The sequence below is a fragment of the Lepidochelys olivacea genome, assembly GCF_965140295.1.
Source record: "Lepidochelys olivacea isolate rLepOli2 genome assembly, chromosome: 2".
NCBI classification, from domain to species: Eukaryota; Metazoa; Chordata; order Testudines; family Cheloniidae; genus Lepidochelys; species Lepidochelys olivacea.
Genome location: NC_140412.1, coordinates 231,022,417 through 231,038,732, shown reverse-complemented (window position 1 = coordinate 231,038,732; position 16,316 = coordinate 231,022,417). Strand labels below are relative to the sequence as shown.

The window sequence follows — 16,316 nt, the reverse complement described above, 5'->3', positions numbered from 1 at the left end:
ATCTCCTGGTGTTCTAGAATAGTCTTTTTGTCAGGATGGACCTCAAGGGTTCAGAAGTTTCATCGCCTGTTGGGCAGCTGCTGCCATCCCTCACCTCACCCTCAGCCAGTTTCTTGTGTGCTCCCAGCTTTCCTTTTATTTTAGGGACATTAGTAGTAGGTGCTTTCAAACTAGCCTGTACCATGGCTGACATAGTCCCTCTCTTCTCTTTCAGACAGGTTCTGGTGCCCATGCCCTCTGCTTATGTATTCAAATACTCAACTGAGGGGAGGGGGCAGAAATTCTACCCACAACCTGGGGGGAGGAGAAATTAGGCAGAGGGTCAAAATAAGCTAAATATTTATTTCATTTAGTATTTGTTTCAATATCGGTCATTTATTCCTATAACCCTTATTTCTCTGAATACCTGCATTTCTAGGGAAACAGCACCTCGTGGTACCACTCACTTTTGGGTTTTGCTAGAGTGTGGGTGACACTGGGGCAACTTGTGAGCCACGTGACAAAGTGGGCTTTGGGGTCAGTCATGTTGCCACAATGACCTTTTGCGGATTTTCTACTGCTGAGAGCCCTGCCCCTTGGACAATGTTGGTGTAAGCTAAATCAACCTCGATTTTTTCCTCCTTATCAGAGCAAGTGATTTTTACACCAACTGGTCACTTTTATTATATTCTTAGACAATATAAAACAGAGAGCTACTTTTGCTTAAGGAAATCGAAGCTCTATACCTCCTGCCTTCCAACTCTCCTTTGGACAAAATGGATCCAGATAAAGGGAGGAGATACGAAAAAGAGATACTTCTCTTAAAGATCAGAGGGGTAGCCATGTTAGTCTGGATATGTAAAAGCAGCAGAGTCCGGTGGCACCTTATAGACTAACAGACGTATTGGAGCATAAGCTTTTGTGAGTGAATACCCACTTCGTCGGACACGCATCCGACGAAGTGGGTATTCACTCACGAAAGCTTATGCTCCAATACGTCTGTTAGTCTATAAGGTGCCACATAACTCTTTGCTCCTCTTAAAGAGATAGGCATCCTTGCACTGCAAACCTTTTCAATATATGGGATAGGGAGGTAAGGCCACAGGTAAAATACAAGGGACTTTTTTTGACCTTCTGTACCATTTAGTTAAGAGATCAGAATTCATGTCCTTGCTCTTTATCTACTGTGTTCCCTTCCTATGCTTTCACACAAAGAGTGATTCTTAGTGTCACACCTATTTTTAATTTTAGTTAGTCCAACAAACTGACTGTACTTTGTTTATATTTCTCTAATTAAATAGAGCAGTAGTCCTACCTTTTTTTATTTCACAAATCCAATTAAGTAAGCGTTCACAATACAAGTCATTCCACTGCATTGTTGGACTTCCCTCAAACATTCCACAATGTTCAATTCCTTTGTCATTACTAGGTTCTTCTTCATTCCAGTTTTCATAAATCACCTATGATGGAAACACAGTTCTATTACGAGTTACTTCTATATGAAGGAGAATAATTGTGAACTGCACTGTTAAAAAGCCTCAGGGGTTGTTCCTCCTAAGTGTTTAATTTCTGAGGCCAGTAGGATCAAGAAGTGTTGTGGAACCAATAAGCTCAGCCCTTGTACAGAGGGAGATGAACACCTTATATTATACGCACACTGATATAGCTGAAAAGGGGAACCCTGATGGGCTGAAGAAATTATATCTACTCTTCTTCATCAAGTAGTTGGTAGCTATAGGGAAGATAAAGTGAGACAGGTTAAAAGTCAAGTAGAGTTGGACCTTGCAAAAGGAATTAAAACCAATAGGAAAAGGTTCTATAGCCATATAAATAAGAAGGAAACAAAGAAAGAAGTGGGACCGCTAAACACTGAGGATGGAGTGGAGGTTAAGGATAATCTAGGCATGGCCCAATATCTAAACAAATACTTTGCCTCAGTCTTTAATAAGGCTAAAGAGGATCTTAGGGATAATAGTAGCATGACAAATCGGAATGAGGATATGGAGGTAGATATTACCATATCTGAGGTAGAAGCATCTTAATGCAACTAAATCGAGGGGCCCAGATAATCTTCATCCAAGAATATTAAAGGAATTGGCACATGAAATTTCAAGCCCTTTAGCAAGAATTTTGAATGAATCTGTAAACTCAGGGGTTGTACCGTATGACTGGAGAATTGCTAACATAGTTCCTATTTTTAAGAAAGGAAAAAAAACATGATCTGGGTAACTACAGGTCTGTTAGTTTGACATCTGTAGTATGCAAGGTCTTGGAAAAATTTTTGAAAGAGAAAGTAGTTAAGGACATTGAGGTCAATGGTAAATGGAACAAAATACAACATGGTTTTACAAAAAGTAGATTGTGCCAAACCAACCTGATCTCCTTCTTTGAGAAAGTAACAGATTTTTTAGACAAAGGAAACACAGTGGATCTAATTTACCTAGATTTCAGTAAGGCGTTTGATACGGTGCCACATGGGGAATTATTAGTTAAATTGGAAAAGATGGGGATCAATATGAAAATTGAAATGTGGATAAAGAATTGGTTAAAGGGGAGACTACAGCGGGTCACTCTGAAAGGTGAACTGTCAGGCTGGAGGGAGGTTACCAGTGGAGTTACTCAGGGATCGGTTTTGGGACCAATCTTATTTAACGTTTTTATTACTGACCTCGGCACAAAAAGTGGGAGTGTGCTAATAAAGTTTGAGGATGATACAAAGCTGGGAGGTATTGCCAATTTAGAGAAGGACTGGGATATCATACAGGAGGATCTGGATGACCATGTAAACTGGAGTAATAGTAATAGGATGGAATTTAATAGTGAGAAGTGTAAGGTCATGCATTTAGGGATTAATAACAAGAATTTTAGTTATAAGCTGGGGACACATCAATTAAAAGTAATGGAGGAGGAGAAGGACGTTGGAGTATTGTTGACCCCAGGATGACTATGAGCCACCAATGTGATATGGCCGTGAAAAAAGCTAATGCGGTCTTGGGATGCATCAGGAGAAGCATTTCCAGTAAAGATAAGGAGGTGTTAGTTATACAAGGCACTGGTGAGACCTCATCTGGAATACTGTATGCAGTTCTGGTCTCCCATGTTTAAGAAGGATGAATTCAAACTGGAACAGGTACAGAGAAGGGCGATTAGGATGATCCAAGGAATAGAAAACCTGTCTTATGAAAGGAGACTCAAAGAGCTTGGCTTGTTTAGCCTAACCAAAAGAAGGCTGAGGGGAGACATGATTGCTCTCGATAAATATATCAGAGGGATAAATACCGGAGAGGGAGAGGAATTATTTAAGCTCAGTACCAATGTGGACACAAGAACAAATGGATATAAACTGGGCATCAGAAAGTTTAGACTTTAAATTAGACAAAGGTTTCTAACCATTAGAGAGGTGAAGTTCTGGAATAGCCTTCCAAGGGAAGCAATGGGGGCAAAAGACCTATCTGGCTTCAAGATTAAACTCGATAAGTTTATGGAGGAGATGGTATGATGGGATAACATGATTTTGGCAATTAATTGATCTTTAACTATTTACGTTAAATAGGCCCAATGGCCTGTGATGGGATGTTGGATGAGGTGGGATCTGAGTTACTACAGAGAATTCTTTCCTGGGTGTCTGGCTGGTAAGTCTTGCCCACATGCTCAGGGTTCAGCTGATCGCCATATTTGGGGTCAGGAAGGAATTTTCCTCCAGGGCAGATTGCAAGAGGCCCTGGGGGTTTTTCGCCTTCCTCTGTAGCATGGGGCACGGGTCACTTGCTGGAGGATTCTCTGCTCCTTGAAGTCTTTAAACCACGATTTGAGGACTTCAATAGCTCAAACATAGGTGAGAGGTTTTTCGCAGGAGTGGGTGGATGAGATTCTGTGGCCTGCGTTGTGCAGACTAGATGATCATAATGGTCTATGAGCTATGACTCTGGGCTGCAAAGATGGGGTTGTAAAATGGTGTAAAATCGGAGGAAGTGTAGAACATCCCTATAGAAGCACTCTACTTTACCTATGTCAAAGTCAGTTTATCATCTCCAGGCTGAGGTCAGGGCCTATTCTCACTTCCATGAGGTGGCAAACTAGTTTTGATAGTCCAGCCTCAGACATGAATAGGCCTTCTTGGAAGCAGATTGCTCTGAGGGGTAATGCTGACCTAGTGAGAAATTATAACTGTCTTTGACCCACATGTATCAGGCTACTAACCATCAAGGCTCCCTTCCTCCACATCTTCCTTCCAGATTGATATCCATGCCCATAAAATATGCCAGCCACCAGTGCTCCAGGCAGCGCAGTAAGGGGGCAGGGAGCAAGGAGGGGTTAGATAGAGGGCAGGGGAGTTTGGGGGGTGGTCAGGGGGCAGGGGTGTGGATAGGGGTCAGGGTGGTCAGAGGGCAGGGAACAGGGGGGTTGAATGGGGGCAGGGGTTCCTGGGGGGGCAGTCAGGAAGGAGAGGAAGGGTTGGATGGGGCAGCAGGGGGCAGTCAGGGGACAGAGAGCAGGAGGGGTGGATGGGGTAGGGGTCCCAAGGGGAGGGGCAGTCAGGAATGAGAGGAGTGGTTAGATGGGGCAGCAGGGGGTAGTCAGGGGTGGGGGTTCTGGTGGTGGTCAGGGGACAAAGAGAAGGGGTGGTTGCATGGGGCAGGGGTCCCGGGTGGGCAGTCAGGAATGAGAAGAGGGGTTGGATGGGGTGGTGGGGGGCAGTCAGGGGCGGGGGTCTGGGGCAGTCAGGGGACAGAGAGTGGGAGGGGGCAGGGGTCCTGGGGGGCCGTCAGGGAACAAGGGGGGTTGAATGGGGCAGGAGTCCCGGGGGGCCATTGGGGTGGTTGGATAGGGGGCGGGGACACAGCCTCCCTTAACCAGCCCTCCATACAATTTCAGAAACCCAATGAGGCCCTCAGGCCAAAAAGTTTGCCCGCCCCTGCACTGTAGCATGCGTGATGGAAGACATTTTCCAGTTTAAATGTATCATGGGATTCAGATTGCATATGCTCCTGTTTTCATAGAATCATAGAATATCAGGGTTGGAAGGGACCTCAGGAGGTCATCTAGTCCAACCCCCTGCTCAAAGCAGGACCAATCCCCAACTAAATCATCCCAGCCAGGGCTTTGTCAAGCCTGACATTAAAAACTTCTAGGGAAGGAGATTCCACCACCTCCCTAGGTAACGCATTCCAGTGTTTCACCACCCTCATACTGAAAAAGTTTTTCCTAATATCCAACCTAAACCTCCCCCACTGCAACTTGAGACCATTACTCCTTGTTCTGTCATCTGCTACCACTGAGAACAGTCTAGATCCATCCTCTTTGGAACCCCCTTTCAGGTAGTTGAAAGCAGCTATCAAATCCCCCCTCATTCTTTTCTTCTGAAGACTAAACATCCCCAGTTCCCTCAGCCTCTCGTCATAAGTCATGTGTTCCAGTTCCCTCATCATTTTTGTTGCCCTCCGCTGGACTCTTTCCAATTTTTCCATATCCTTCTTGTAGTGTGGGGCCCAAAACTGGACACAGTACTCCAGATGAGGCCTCACCATTGTCGAATAGAGGGGAACGATCACGTCCCTCGATCTGCTGGCAATGCCCCTACTTATACATCCCAAAATGTCATTGGCCTTCTTGGCAACAACGGCACACTGTTGACTCATATCCAGCTTCTTGTCCACTGTAACCCCTAGGTCCTTTTCTGCAGAACTGCTGCCGAGCCATTCGGTCCCTAGTCTGTAGCGGTGCATTGGATTCTTCCGTCCTAAGTGCAGGACTCTGCACTTATCTTTGTTGAACCTCATCAGATTTCTTTTGGCCCAATCCTCCAATTTGTCTAGGTCCCTCTGTATCCTATCCCTACTCTCCAGCATATCTACCACTCCTCCCAGTTTAGTGTCATCTGAAACTTGCTGAGGGTGCAATCCACACCATCCTCCAGATCATTTATGAAGATATTGAACAAAACCTGCCCCAGGACCGACCCCTGGGGCACTCCACTTGATACCAGTTCCCAACTAGACATGGAGCCATTGATCACTACCCGTTGAGCCCGACAATCTAGCCAGCTTTCTATTCACCTTATAGTCCATTCATCCAGCCCATACTTCTTTAACTTGCTGGCAAGAATACTGTGGGAGACCGTGTCGAAACCTTTGCTAAAGTCAAGGAACAACACGTCCACTGCTTTCCCTTCATCCACAGAGCCAGTTATCTCGTCATAGAAGGCAATTAGATTAGTCAGGCATGACTTGCCCTTGGTGAATCCATGCTGACTATTCCTGATCACTTTCCTCTCCTCTAAGTGCTTCAGAATTGATTCTTTGAGGACCTGCTCCATGATTTTTCCAGGGACTGAGGTGAGGCTGACTGGCCTGTAGTTCCCAGGATCCCTCCTTCTTCCCTTTTTTAAAGATGGGCACTACATTAGCCTTTTTCCAGTCATCTGGGACCTCCCCCGATTGCCATGAGTTTTCAAAGATAATGGCCAATGGTTCTGCAATCACATCCGCCAATTCCTTTAGCACTCTCGGATGCAACGCATCCCGCCCCATGGACTTATGCTTCTCCAGCTTTTCTAAATAGTCCCGAACCACTTCTTTCTCCACAGAGGGCTGGTCACCTTCTCCCTATGCTGTGCTGCCCAGTGCAGTAGTCTGGGAGCTGACCTTATTCATGAAGACAGAGGCAAAAAAAGCATTGAGTACATTAGCTTTTTCCACATCCTCTGTCACTAGGTTGCCTCCCTCATTCAGTAAGGGCCCACACTTTCCTTGACTTTCTTCTTGTTGCTAACATACCTGAAGAAACCCTTCTTGTTACTCTTAACATCTCTCGCTAGCTGCAACTCGAGGTGTGATTTGGCCTTCCTGATTTCACTCCTGCAAGCCTGAGCAATATTTTTATACTCATCCCTGGTCATTTGTCCAATCTTCCACTTCTTGTAAGCTTCTTTTTTGTATTTAAGAGCAGCAAGGATTTCACTGTTAAGCCAAGCTGGTCGCCTGCCATATTTATTATTCTTTCTACACATCGGGATGGTTTGTCCCTGTAACCTCAATAAGGATTCTTTAAAATACAGCCAGCTCTCCTGGACTCCTTTCCCCCTCATGTTATTCTCCTAGGGGATCTTGCCCATCAGTTCCCTGAGGGAGTCAAAGTCTGCTTTTCTGAAATCTAGGGTCTGTATTCTGCTGCTCTCCTTTCTTCCTTGTGTTAGGATCCTGAACTTGACCATTTCATGGTCACTGCCTCCCAGGTTCCCATCCACTTTTGTTTCCCCTACTAATTCTTCCCAGTTTGTGAGCAGCAGGTCAAGAAGAGCTCTGCCCCTAGTTGGTTCCTCCAGTACTTGCACCAGGAAATTGTCCCCTACATTTTCCAAAAACTTCCTGGATTGCCTTTTATGGTTGTGTGGCTGGGGCGGAAGATATGAAGTGATATGAAGTGATTCTTTTCCTCCATCATAGCCTCAGTGAAGACTAAACCATTGCACTTGTTTAATGCAGTGGCAAAGAAAGTGCTTCTATGGACCTGGGTATGAAAGTTTAGGAGGGAATGGGAAGGGAGTAAGAAAAGACTCAGAAAAGATTGCAAAAAAGATATTATAAAAGCCAGAAAGGCAATGATTGTTTAACAACCAATATACTCACTGGAGAGCCATCAATCCAGGTATATCCTTCATCAGAATTCAAGTAAATCAAACCCATCCAGAAATGCTGAAAGATAAATCCTTTGTCCCTAAAATATATTATATGATATAGATATGTGATTGTATATAATAGGACAATTATATATGCCCTTTGTACAAAAGACATTTTAGAACTTACAGCAGTTCAAAAAATTTGAAGTCTCTGTAAAATTATCTCATAAAAAGGAACCTGCAAAGGAAGAAAATGTGTTTATATTAATTTGCCTTTCTTCTTGATGTATGATGATGTATTCCTCTCAGAAAAGTGTTTTCTCCTTGTTTTCTATCATAGACATATTGGCCCAGATTCTACTCTGTTTGTGCTACTCCAATAGGAGAAAAACAGCCCCATCTCTCCATAAAACCAGCTCTTACCCTAAACATGTCACAGTTTCTATGTGAGGGGTTTGGTCAAGGCATGCTGGTCTCTGACAATTCTGAGCTGATAGACAATTCCTTGTGAACCATTACCAGCTGGTAGAGTTTAGAACAGCCACTAGCAGCCACCCAGAACTGGCCCCATAATCAGCTCCTGATGGTGCTTCCTGTCCACCACAACAAGTAGATCTTGACTGCAGCAGATCATCAAGTCCACTAGGAATATAAATATTTGTCATCCTTATGTTTGACAGAGAACAACTTGAAGGACCAGAGAAGTGGGAGGGAGCTATCTCAGCCCTCTATCAAAATGGTGAGGGGTGCTGTCTTTTCTCAGAGATCTTTTCTCTCAACTGTATGTCAGGAGTTTGGGTTAAGAGATTTCAACAAAAATTAAAACAAAAATAAAGAATTGTAAAGCAATTTAACTAACTAAAAATCTTGTTCTCAATGCTTAGGCTTCACTTTCATGATACTCATTATTATTTCTAGTGCAGTAGCACATACAATCCCAGACTCAGATCAAGGCCTCCTTGTGCTCGGTATTGTATAAACACATCACAGGAAAGAGTTCCTAACCTAAAGAGCTTATAGCCACATTAAGCCATAGATTCTTCCAGGAAAAAAGGATAGACAAGATCTGAATCGCTAATCTATCTATTGGTAGACAGATGACCAAGCAAAACAAAAATGAAAAAAGCACATTAAAAAACAAATACATCCTACATATATATTATATATAAAACTAAAGTGGACAAAGTGGGAAAAAGTCTCTTTGCCACTTGTAAATCACTCTTAAATCTATTGGAAAAATAAGTTTATAGCACACCATTGCCTGGCAATTTAAACAACAAGAAAAAACCAACAAAACCACCATCTTTTATACGCCAATGAGAGCCTTTGATATGGATTCACGGGGAAACACCAGATATCGAGACTTTGTATAATTTGTATAGAGTTACTTTTCAGAGTACAGCCACACTTATGTGGCCTGGTTTTGAAAGAAATTTCACTGCAACCTCAACTTTTGTGGACACATTTGGGCACCTGCACATGCTAGCAGTTAGAGGTCTAACTACCTGATTTGTGAGAGCAATCATGCAGTTAGATACCCAATTTTAGCATTTACATCCTTAAAATAAAACAAAACAAAAACATCCCAACAACCGCCACCAACAACTTTTCATAGTCAGGACATAAATCTCTTTCAATTGTTTGTACAATTGATATATCATCATGAATGAATTCTGTACAACTTTTAGAAGTCTCCAACCCATACACAAACATTTGCACATCAAGTTCCTGAATTCTGAGACTCTGGTTACACCCAAATTCCTGTGGTTTATTTTAAATATAGTAATTAAAAATAAGTGGGGTATGACGATAAAGATATAATGAACAGTTTTTTTACTTAAAATTAACCCTTTTGAGAATGAATTCAAGAGAGCTTTTTGTTATTCTTCTTATACATGCCATTAATGTGAAAGAATAAATATTTTGTAAATACTCACAGAACCATCTGCCATATTACATGCTTTACTTCTTTTCTGTTGATAGTGATCAAGTGTCCTCCTATTTCTCGACAAAAATCTTCTTCTTCAAACCATGATTTCTTTTGGTTTCCTTCTCTCACAAAAATCTAATGAGAACATATTTCACAATAAGCTACTATATAATAATACCCTCCCTAAGTAATAAAATCAAACAACACCCTGGGCAGCTACTTTCTCAGTACTAGGATTTCAGACAATCCAGCTAACCAAATCAAAAGGATATCCAGAAGAAAATAACACCTGGAATATGGATTACAGAATGCCTAATTCTTAGCATCCATTGTTTCACTTTGTTTGAGTAAAAGCACAGAGGAGGACTGGGAAGACCCATAGCTATCACAATACACAGAGAGGGAAAAAGCTAGTATGTATAACTTAATAGGAGCTCTGACCACTGAAAAAGGTGAAGAAAAATAGAGTGGTTATATCTAAAACTCCAAGGGGGGTGAAAATCAGGAATGGAGCAAAATCCAAAGTAATGGGAGCAAGAGGGAGATGTGGATGTAGGGTTCAGTCCTGCAAGGTGCTGAGCACTCTGGCCCTGACTCAAGCACATGCTTAATTTGTTTGCTGAATCAGGGCCAGAGTGCTCAGCACCTTGCAGGACTGAGCCCATAATTAAGGTTGTTTAAGTCTAGGGGAAGAGGTCTCAGCAGCAGGAAAGTATCCGATCTGATAAATGGTCATCCAAATAAATAAATAATAATTCGAGTGTGACACAATGTAACATAATTACATAGTCCCTGAAGAGTAAGAGCTTAACCTCAGCTATGTTTATTCTTTGTGCTTGCCCAGGTATACCAGGAGAAGAGTATAAATGACTGCTTGGGAGACAGAGATGGAAGAATGCCTCTGGGAAGCTCTGGCTAGGAAGTCACTGATTCACTTTTCCTTCTGTAAATTATTTTGCTTTCTTGTATATATTATCTTAATATAGTCTTTGTGGGGAATTTTCTCATTTATCTTTTAAGTAAATAGGGAAAGCACTTTTTGAATGTTGTTGTTCTATTTGCCTAGGTGCCACCAGATGCTAAATGTGAAACTGGGTTTGTTTGCCATCACATTGAATACATTATGTGCTTTGTGCAGAAATCTTGGAACGGTGCCAGGTTCCTATGTCTATTCATGGAAAACGTTATCTTAACACTGTTGCCAACCCTCATGATTTTATCATGAGTCTCACAGAATTTGATTAGCTGAGAATCTCAGCTTTCATTTAAAAAGAGAAAAGTGTGTTTCAAGCCCTCATGCTTGAGGGGAAAAGCTTGAAAACAATATAAAAAAGAACCCAATATATTTTTTTTTAAATCTCATGATTTTAACCCAATATCATGATTACTTGGAACCCTGACTCATAATTTTCCAATAACTAGGGTTGACAATAGTGTTCCGAAATGGAATCTCTAAAAAGCATGCATTCCACTGCACAGTGCAGGTTAGGGAACAACTGAGAGTAGATTTTAACTCTTAGTGCATGAGATGGACAGTGTGTAGTGAATGAGGCAGGAAAGTTTAATACTTACTTTGAAGCATGAGCTAATATAATTGCTTGAATCCCAGCCTTCAGGGCACATGGGGGCAAGAGTTGTTAATGGAATCGGAGGACGTGTCACACCCTCAGCCCACTGTTTCCAGAGAAATGTTGCTGTCTTCTCACAACTAAGAACATCCCATAATCCAGCTGCAATTCCAGTTTCCATGGCAACACAGCCTGACTTTCCTCCTTCATGAAAGAAATGTTAAAAACCTAATTGAAAATTACATATTTCTCTGAACTTGGGGCTCTGCTCTCAAAGAAATTAAACTTCTGTTTCCATTCCTATTTTATAAACCAAAGGATGGAAATTCTAACGCAGATGCAAAGTCACTTGGGTCCAGATTTTTAAGAGTATATAGGCATTGCTGTGCTCAGCATTAAAATGCATAACTCACTTAGAAGGTGAAGTCTTATTGTCAAAACAGATTTAGGCACTTAGGAGCCTAAATTCCATTAACTGTGCCTAAATCCCTTTTGAAAGTAAGATTTAGGCTTCTAATCAGTTAGGTGTTGCAACACTGAGTGCAACAATGCCTACATACTTTTAAGAATCAGGGTCTTGGTTCCATGTGCCATAGGAATACCCAGAACAGTAGCACAGGTACGTTAACAAATCCCATGAGCCCACCTCTGCCAAATGATGAGAAAACTCACAAAAGGTGAACACTTATAGTCCTTTTTTCCCACCCTAGTGTGACCACTTTTAGTCTAATAATCTGTATATCTGCCATTACTTCGTGTCTCACCTAAGCACCCTATAGGTCTAATTGTTTGGCCACTTATGTCCAGCACTAATTTTCCCCAGTGTGATGAACAATGTCAACCACTAATGCTGTGATAAAGTTCTGAAAACGTTGAAGCCCCTTCAGCCCCTGCTTAGCATGGTCTCTAGACCTTCAAAGCCCCAGCTTGCACAACTACACAAGATGGGGATTAGCAGCCCACTAATCTTTATGTGGCTAGTGTGCTTCTTACTCCTCCCTTACTCCCCTGCAGGAATACAAAAGAGGGCCCATGGTTGAATCCTGTCTAATCTACCAGGGGACAGAGAGTGGAAATTCATGGGTATTTCAATATTCAGTCTTAACACATCCTAAAACCACAGACAGTATACATCACACAGCACTGCAGCGCATACCAGGCATTGCTGAATTCCAATGAGTGAACAGAACTGCTTCACCATCGGTCCACTTGAAAGTCCCTTGTTCCTCTACATCTGAAAGCCCTATCCAGAAATATTTTTCAGGCCTTAGCCCAGTCAGACTAATCAGATAGGCTTGTTCATTTCTGTTAAGGAAAATAATGTTTCAAAATAATGTTATACTAAGATTTAATCATGGCTTTTCTTTTTAATGAAATAATTCAGAATGGAAAACTGGATAAAAGAGTTAAAAGTTGATAAAATGATTAGTTTAAATCTATGAATTTATACTTTGAACAAATTCAGCTGCTGACACCAGAAAGGAAGCATGATAATTATGGCCTATTAATAATTTGGAATGATTCCTTCTCTTCCTGCACAATATAAGATATTATGCATTTGTCTGAGAGTTAGAAGGGAGAAGGCAGAGGCAGATACTAGTATGGTCTTGGTCAAGCTGCTGTCTATTAGCTCCTTATATGTTGCAGTTTGTTTTGTTGTTTAAATTTTGGGGCTCCCACTGCCTTATGCTAAGAGAGACCCCACAAATCTGTATCCTCTGATTTTCAATAAAGGAATATGTAGGGGTGGACTATGTCCAGAGGTCCTCTCCTGGAGGCCTCGAAGCCCTGCCTCACTTTGCCTCAGAAAAGAGAAGAGGAGAAGTCCTCCAGGTGGCCTAGAGTGGCTACAGGGGAAGCAGCCAATCAGAGGGGCTGACGGAGTGGCCAATCAGGGGCCAGGAAAGCCATATAAAAAGAAGCAACAGAGACAGAGCAGTCAGTTGCTGCCTGAATCTGGAAGAGAGAGAACCAGGTTTGTGGCCAACTGGAAGAGTAGCAGGACCACGGACAGCTCAGTTAGGACAGGGCTGAGCCCACGGAGAGCTACTGAACACCAGGGGAGTTAAGAAGGAACTCCTGGATGGCTGAGGGGACCAAGCAGATACTGAGCCCAAAACATAGCAAGACCAAGCAAGGGTACCATGATGGGTCCTGTTGGTCTAGTTAAAAACTAAGCTGTGCATGTGCGTGCGTGCTGCTGAGAAGGACATATCAATGGAAGGTACCATGTTGAGCCCTGTTAAACTGGTACAGAGGGCAGTGTCTCCAGGGAGGAAGCTGTGGTGGAAAGTAAATACTCTATACCCCGGAAGGGGTTTGTTTGTGCTTTTCCACCTATAGACTGTGTGTGACTTGGCCAGGAGGCCGAGTCACTGAAGACTCGCCAAAGAAACCATTGGCCAGGGGGGTTACTTGTGAGAGGTAGGTGTCACCCCATTCCAAGAACTAAGAAACAGCAGGCTCACACCCAACCACCAGGGGGCACTCACAAGAGGCAGGTGCTGACCCTATTACAAGGAACTATTACTAAAAAAGATTTTTCCCCTGAAATTTTTGCTCAAATGTTTCACCTCAAGGAGATTTAAACTAATAGTTTAAAGAAAGATTTATAACTATTACAATCTGTCAGTTATGAATTAAAATGATAAACCATTAAAAGTCATTAGGATCCATCAATTATTAATGTCAAACATTAGAATTATCAAGTATGACACAATGTACAACACGCAATGTGTTCCACATTTTGGTCATTTGTCACACATTCTGACGGCTCATGTCTCACACTGGCAGTTTTGAAGACTGAAAGATGTGTGCACTACGGTTCCCTCACAAGCCAAATCTGGACCAAGAAGCATAGTTTACATATGCTTGGATTAAGCAATGAGAAGTGATAAAGGAAAGAGAACCTGGAAACAAGTAGGAAAATGTTATTTGAAAATCTTGGATAAGAGTACAGGAAGGATTTCTGAAATGATAGAGCACCCAGAAAAGTATGGAGATGCACAGAAGCAGATGCATGCATGAAAGCAATATGAAAGAATGATCAGGTAAAAGGGTAGAACCAAATTTAAACCACTGTATTCATCTCAATAAACCAAATCAAAATATAAACTAGAAAGTTAAAATCTAATCCCAGAAGTGTCTCTTCTTTGCAACTGAGGTCATAATGGATCTGTAGGATATAGTTAATATCAGAAACAGAACATCAAAAGTCAGAATGAGACCTGGAAGGAAAAAAGAAGCAAATCAATAAATAAATTAGTAATAATAAAGCCTTCCTATAACCAGGAAACGGAGAAGAGCATAAGACTCCATTTAGCCCATGAGGGGCCATCTCTGCAAATCTAATTTTATCTGGGAAGCACTCGGATACTACTACAACAGAGCCTATAGAAAACCCAAAGGTACATAGGCATTTGTTTTTTCTGTGTAGATCCTTTGTATTTGGCTCCACACTAGAAAAGTTCTAGAGTATTTTAAAATTTAGAACCTTCAAAGCTTTTTCCATCATGAGCAGAAATTTAACAGTAGAACAAAAAATATTTTTCATACCTGTCTTCCACAGTAGCTAGGTAACCATTGCTCCTTTCACATATCTTATTTGCTTCCGAGAATGTTACAAATGTGTGTCCAACCAAATAGCAGTGAAAACCATGTCTTTTCCAGCCCTGTGACAAACATCAGGCAAATACATGAGTTCTTGACAGATTAACATATTGATTCTGTTCTGCCCTTTAACATATAAATACATATTAATATGAAATCGATTGATGAAGCTCAGTTGAGAAAAAAGAAGAGACTGTGATCATCAGACATAGGCAGGGCTGTTATTTAACAAAAGGAAGCTCCCTGAGATCAGTATTGTTGTTACCCAGGGGATGATGCTGGGAGGTCTGCCAGGGGCAGCTCACACCTGACCCATCTTTTCCTCCTCCCCTCTTATGTTGGTATGATTTTCCTGGAGTGGAAGGTTATCTGATCAGGGTGGCCTTACACTGATTTGCAGGCTTGGTTACGCATGCACCAGAAGAACAAAGATGCTGACTTTGCTCGGCTTAGAGGGAAATTATGTCTACGTAGCTCAACAACAGTGGGCTCTAAAACCTTGAAATACAAAAACCATTTAAATTATTCACATATAACCAGAGCTACCAATATCTGACTACACTGACTCTTCAGAATTCAAAGAAGGACCCCTTGTGATCCAGCTTAGGCTTGTTCCTCCTGAGTCTACTACAGAGGTTTACTCAAAACCAGTATAGATTAAACAAGTGGATTTCTGCGCAGGTGAGACTTGCTAAATTTGCTGACTAGGAACCATATCACCTGCTGCGGTGGGGGTGGGATTTCAGAGTCCAGACAGGCAGCCCACAAGTAAGGAATCTGAACCAGATAGCTGGGACGGGAGATTCTTTTCTGCTTTGAATTGATTTCCTTTTCTTTTTAGTTGCTGATGCTAAAGCCTATGAAGAGACAGAAGATCTGAGACTTGAGACAGAGAGGCCTGTGGTGGGTGCTATGTTTGTTATTTCATTGGGTGAAGAGCCTAAAGTAAACATGGGATGTTGTGAAGACTTTTTGTTAATAAAAACGGTCTATGTATATCTATTACTGAGTGGGAAATCAGACTCTATTACAAAGAAGAGGGAGGAAATGGAAGAATTCAATATAAATTAAAAATTAATTCAGAGTAGATTTACATCTGAAAATGAATGACAATAAAAACTGTACATACATGAGCAACTTGCTAAGGGAAAAAATCACTGGGGTCCTTCAAAAGTAGTTACTAAATAGAGGGAAGAGGTCACTATGAAAGACAAAGGACTTTAAAGAGCATGAAATCCAATAGGCTAAGTGATCTTTATAGATCCCCATATAATCAATTTCACACTTACTCTCTGGCAGCCTGGATGGATGATCTCCACTTCCCTAGGAGCTTGTGGTAAAGGTGTTCTTTTGCAGATATAACCAAGTTTCCTTTCACAAAGGTTAGCTGCCCAATATCCATCCTGAACATGAGGAGGGAGAGAAAAGAATGTCCAGGACAAGGGATGCATAATCTTTAGAAAACTGCTAATTTCCTCTCTCCTTGCTCATGCTCATTTTTAATCTGTTGCATGAATTGGTTGATAAATATAGATTGCATCAAAAAATGATGTGCCAGATTCATCACAGCATTACTCCAGTTCTACACTACTGTAACTCCAGTGAAAGGAGC

The 16,316-nt window shown here is 41.8% G+C and overlaps 1 protein-coding gene across 1 annotated transcript in view; it reads right to left on the bottom strand.

Annotated features, from left to right (window-relative positions):
- Positions 1-16,316, bottom strand: part of LOC311516789 (macrophage mannose receptor 1-like) — a gene marked incomplete at its 3' end in the record, with an annotated part of 143,023 nt that overhangs the window by 20,210 nt on the left and 106,497 nt on the right. Inside the window, 7 exon segments of the mRNA XM_084621127.1 lie at positions 1,295-1,439; positions 7,608-7,695; positions 9,535-9,662; positions 11,100-11,299; positions 12,252-12,400; positions 14,651-14,766; positions 15,994-16,107. Of these exon segments, the coding sequence (XP_084477253.1) occupies positions 1,295-1,439; positions 7,608-7,695; positions 9,535-9,662; positions 11,100-11,299; positions 12,252-12,400; positions 14,651-14,766; positions 15,994-16,107 (940 nt within the window).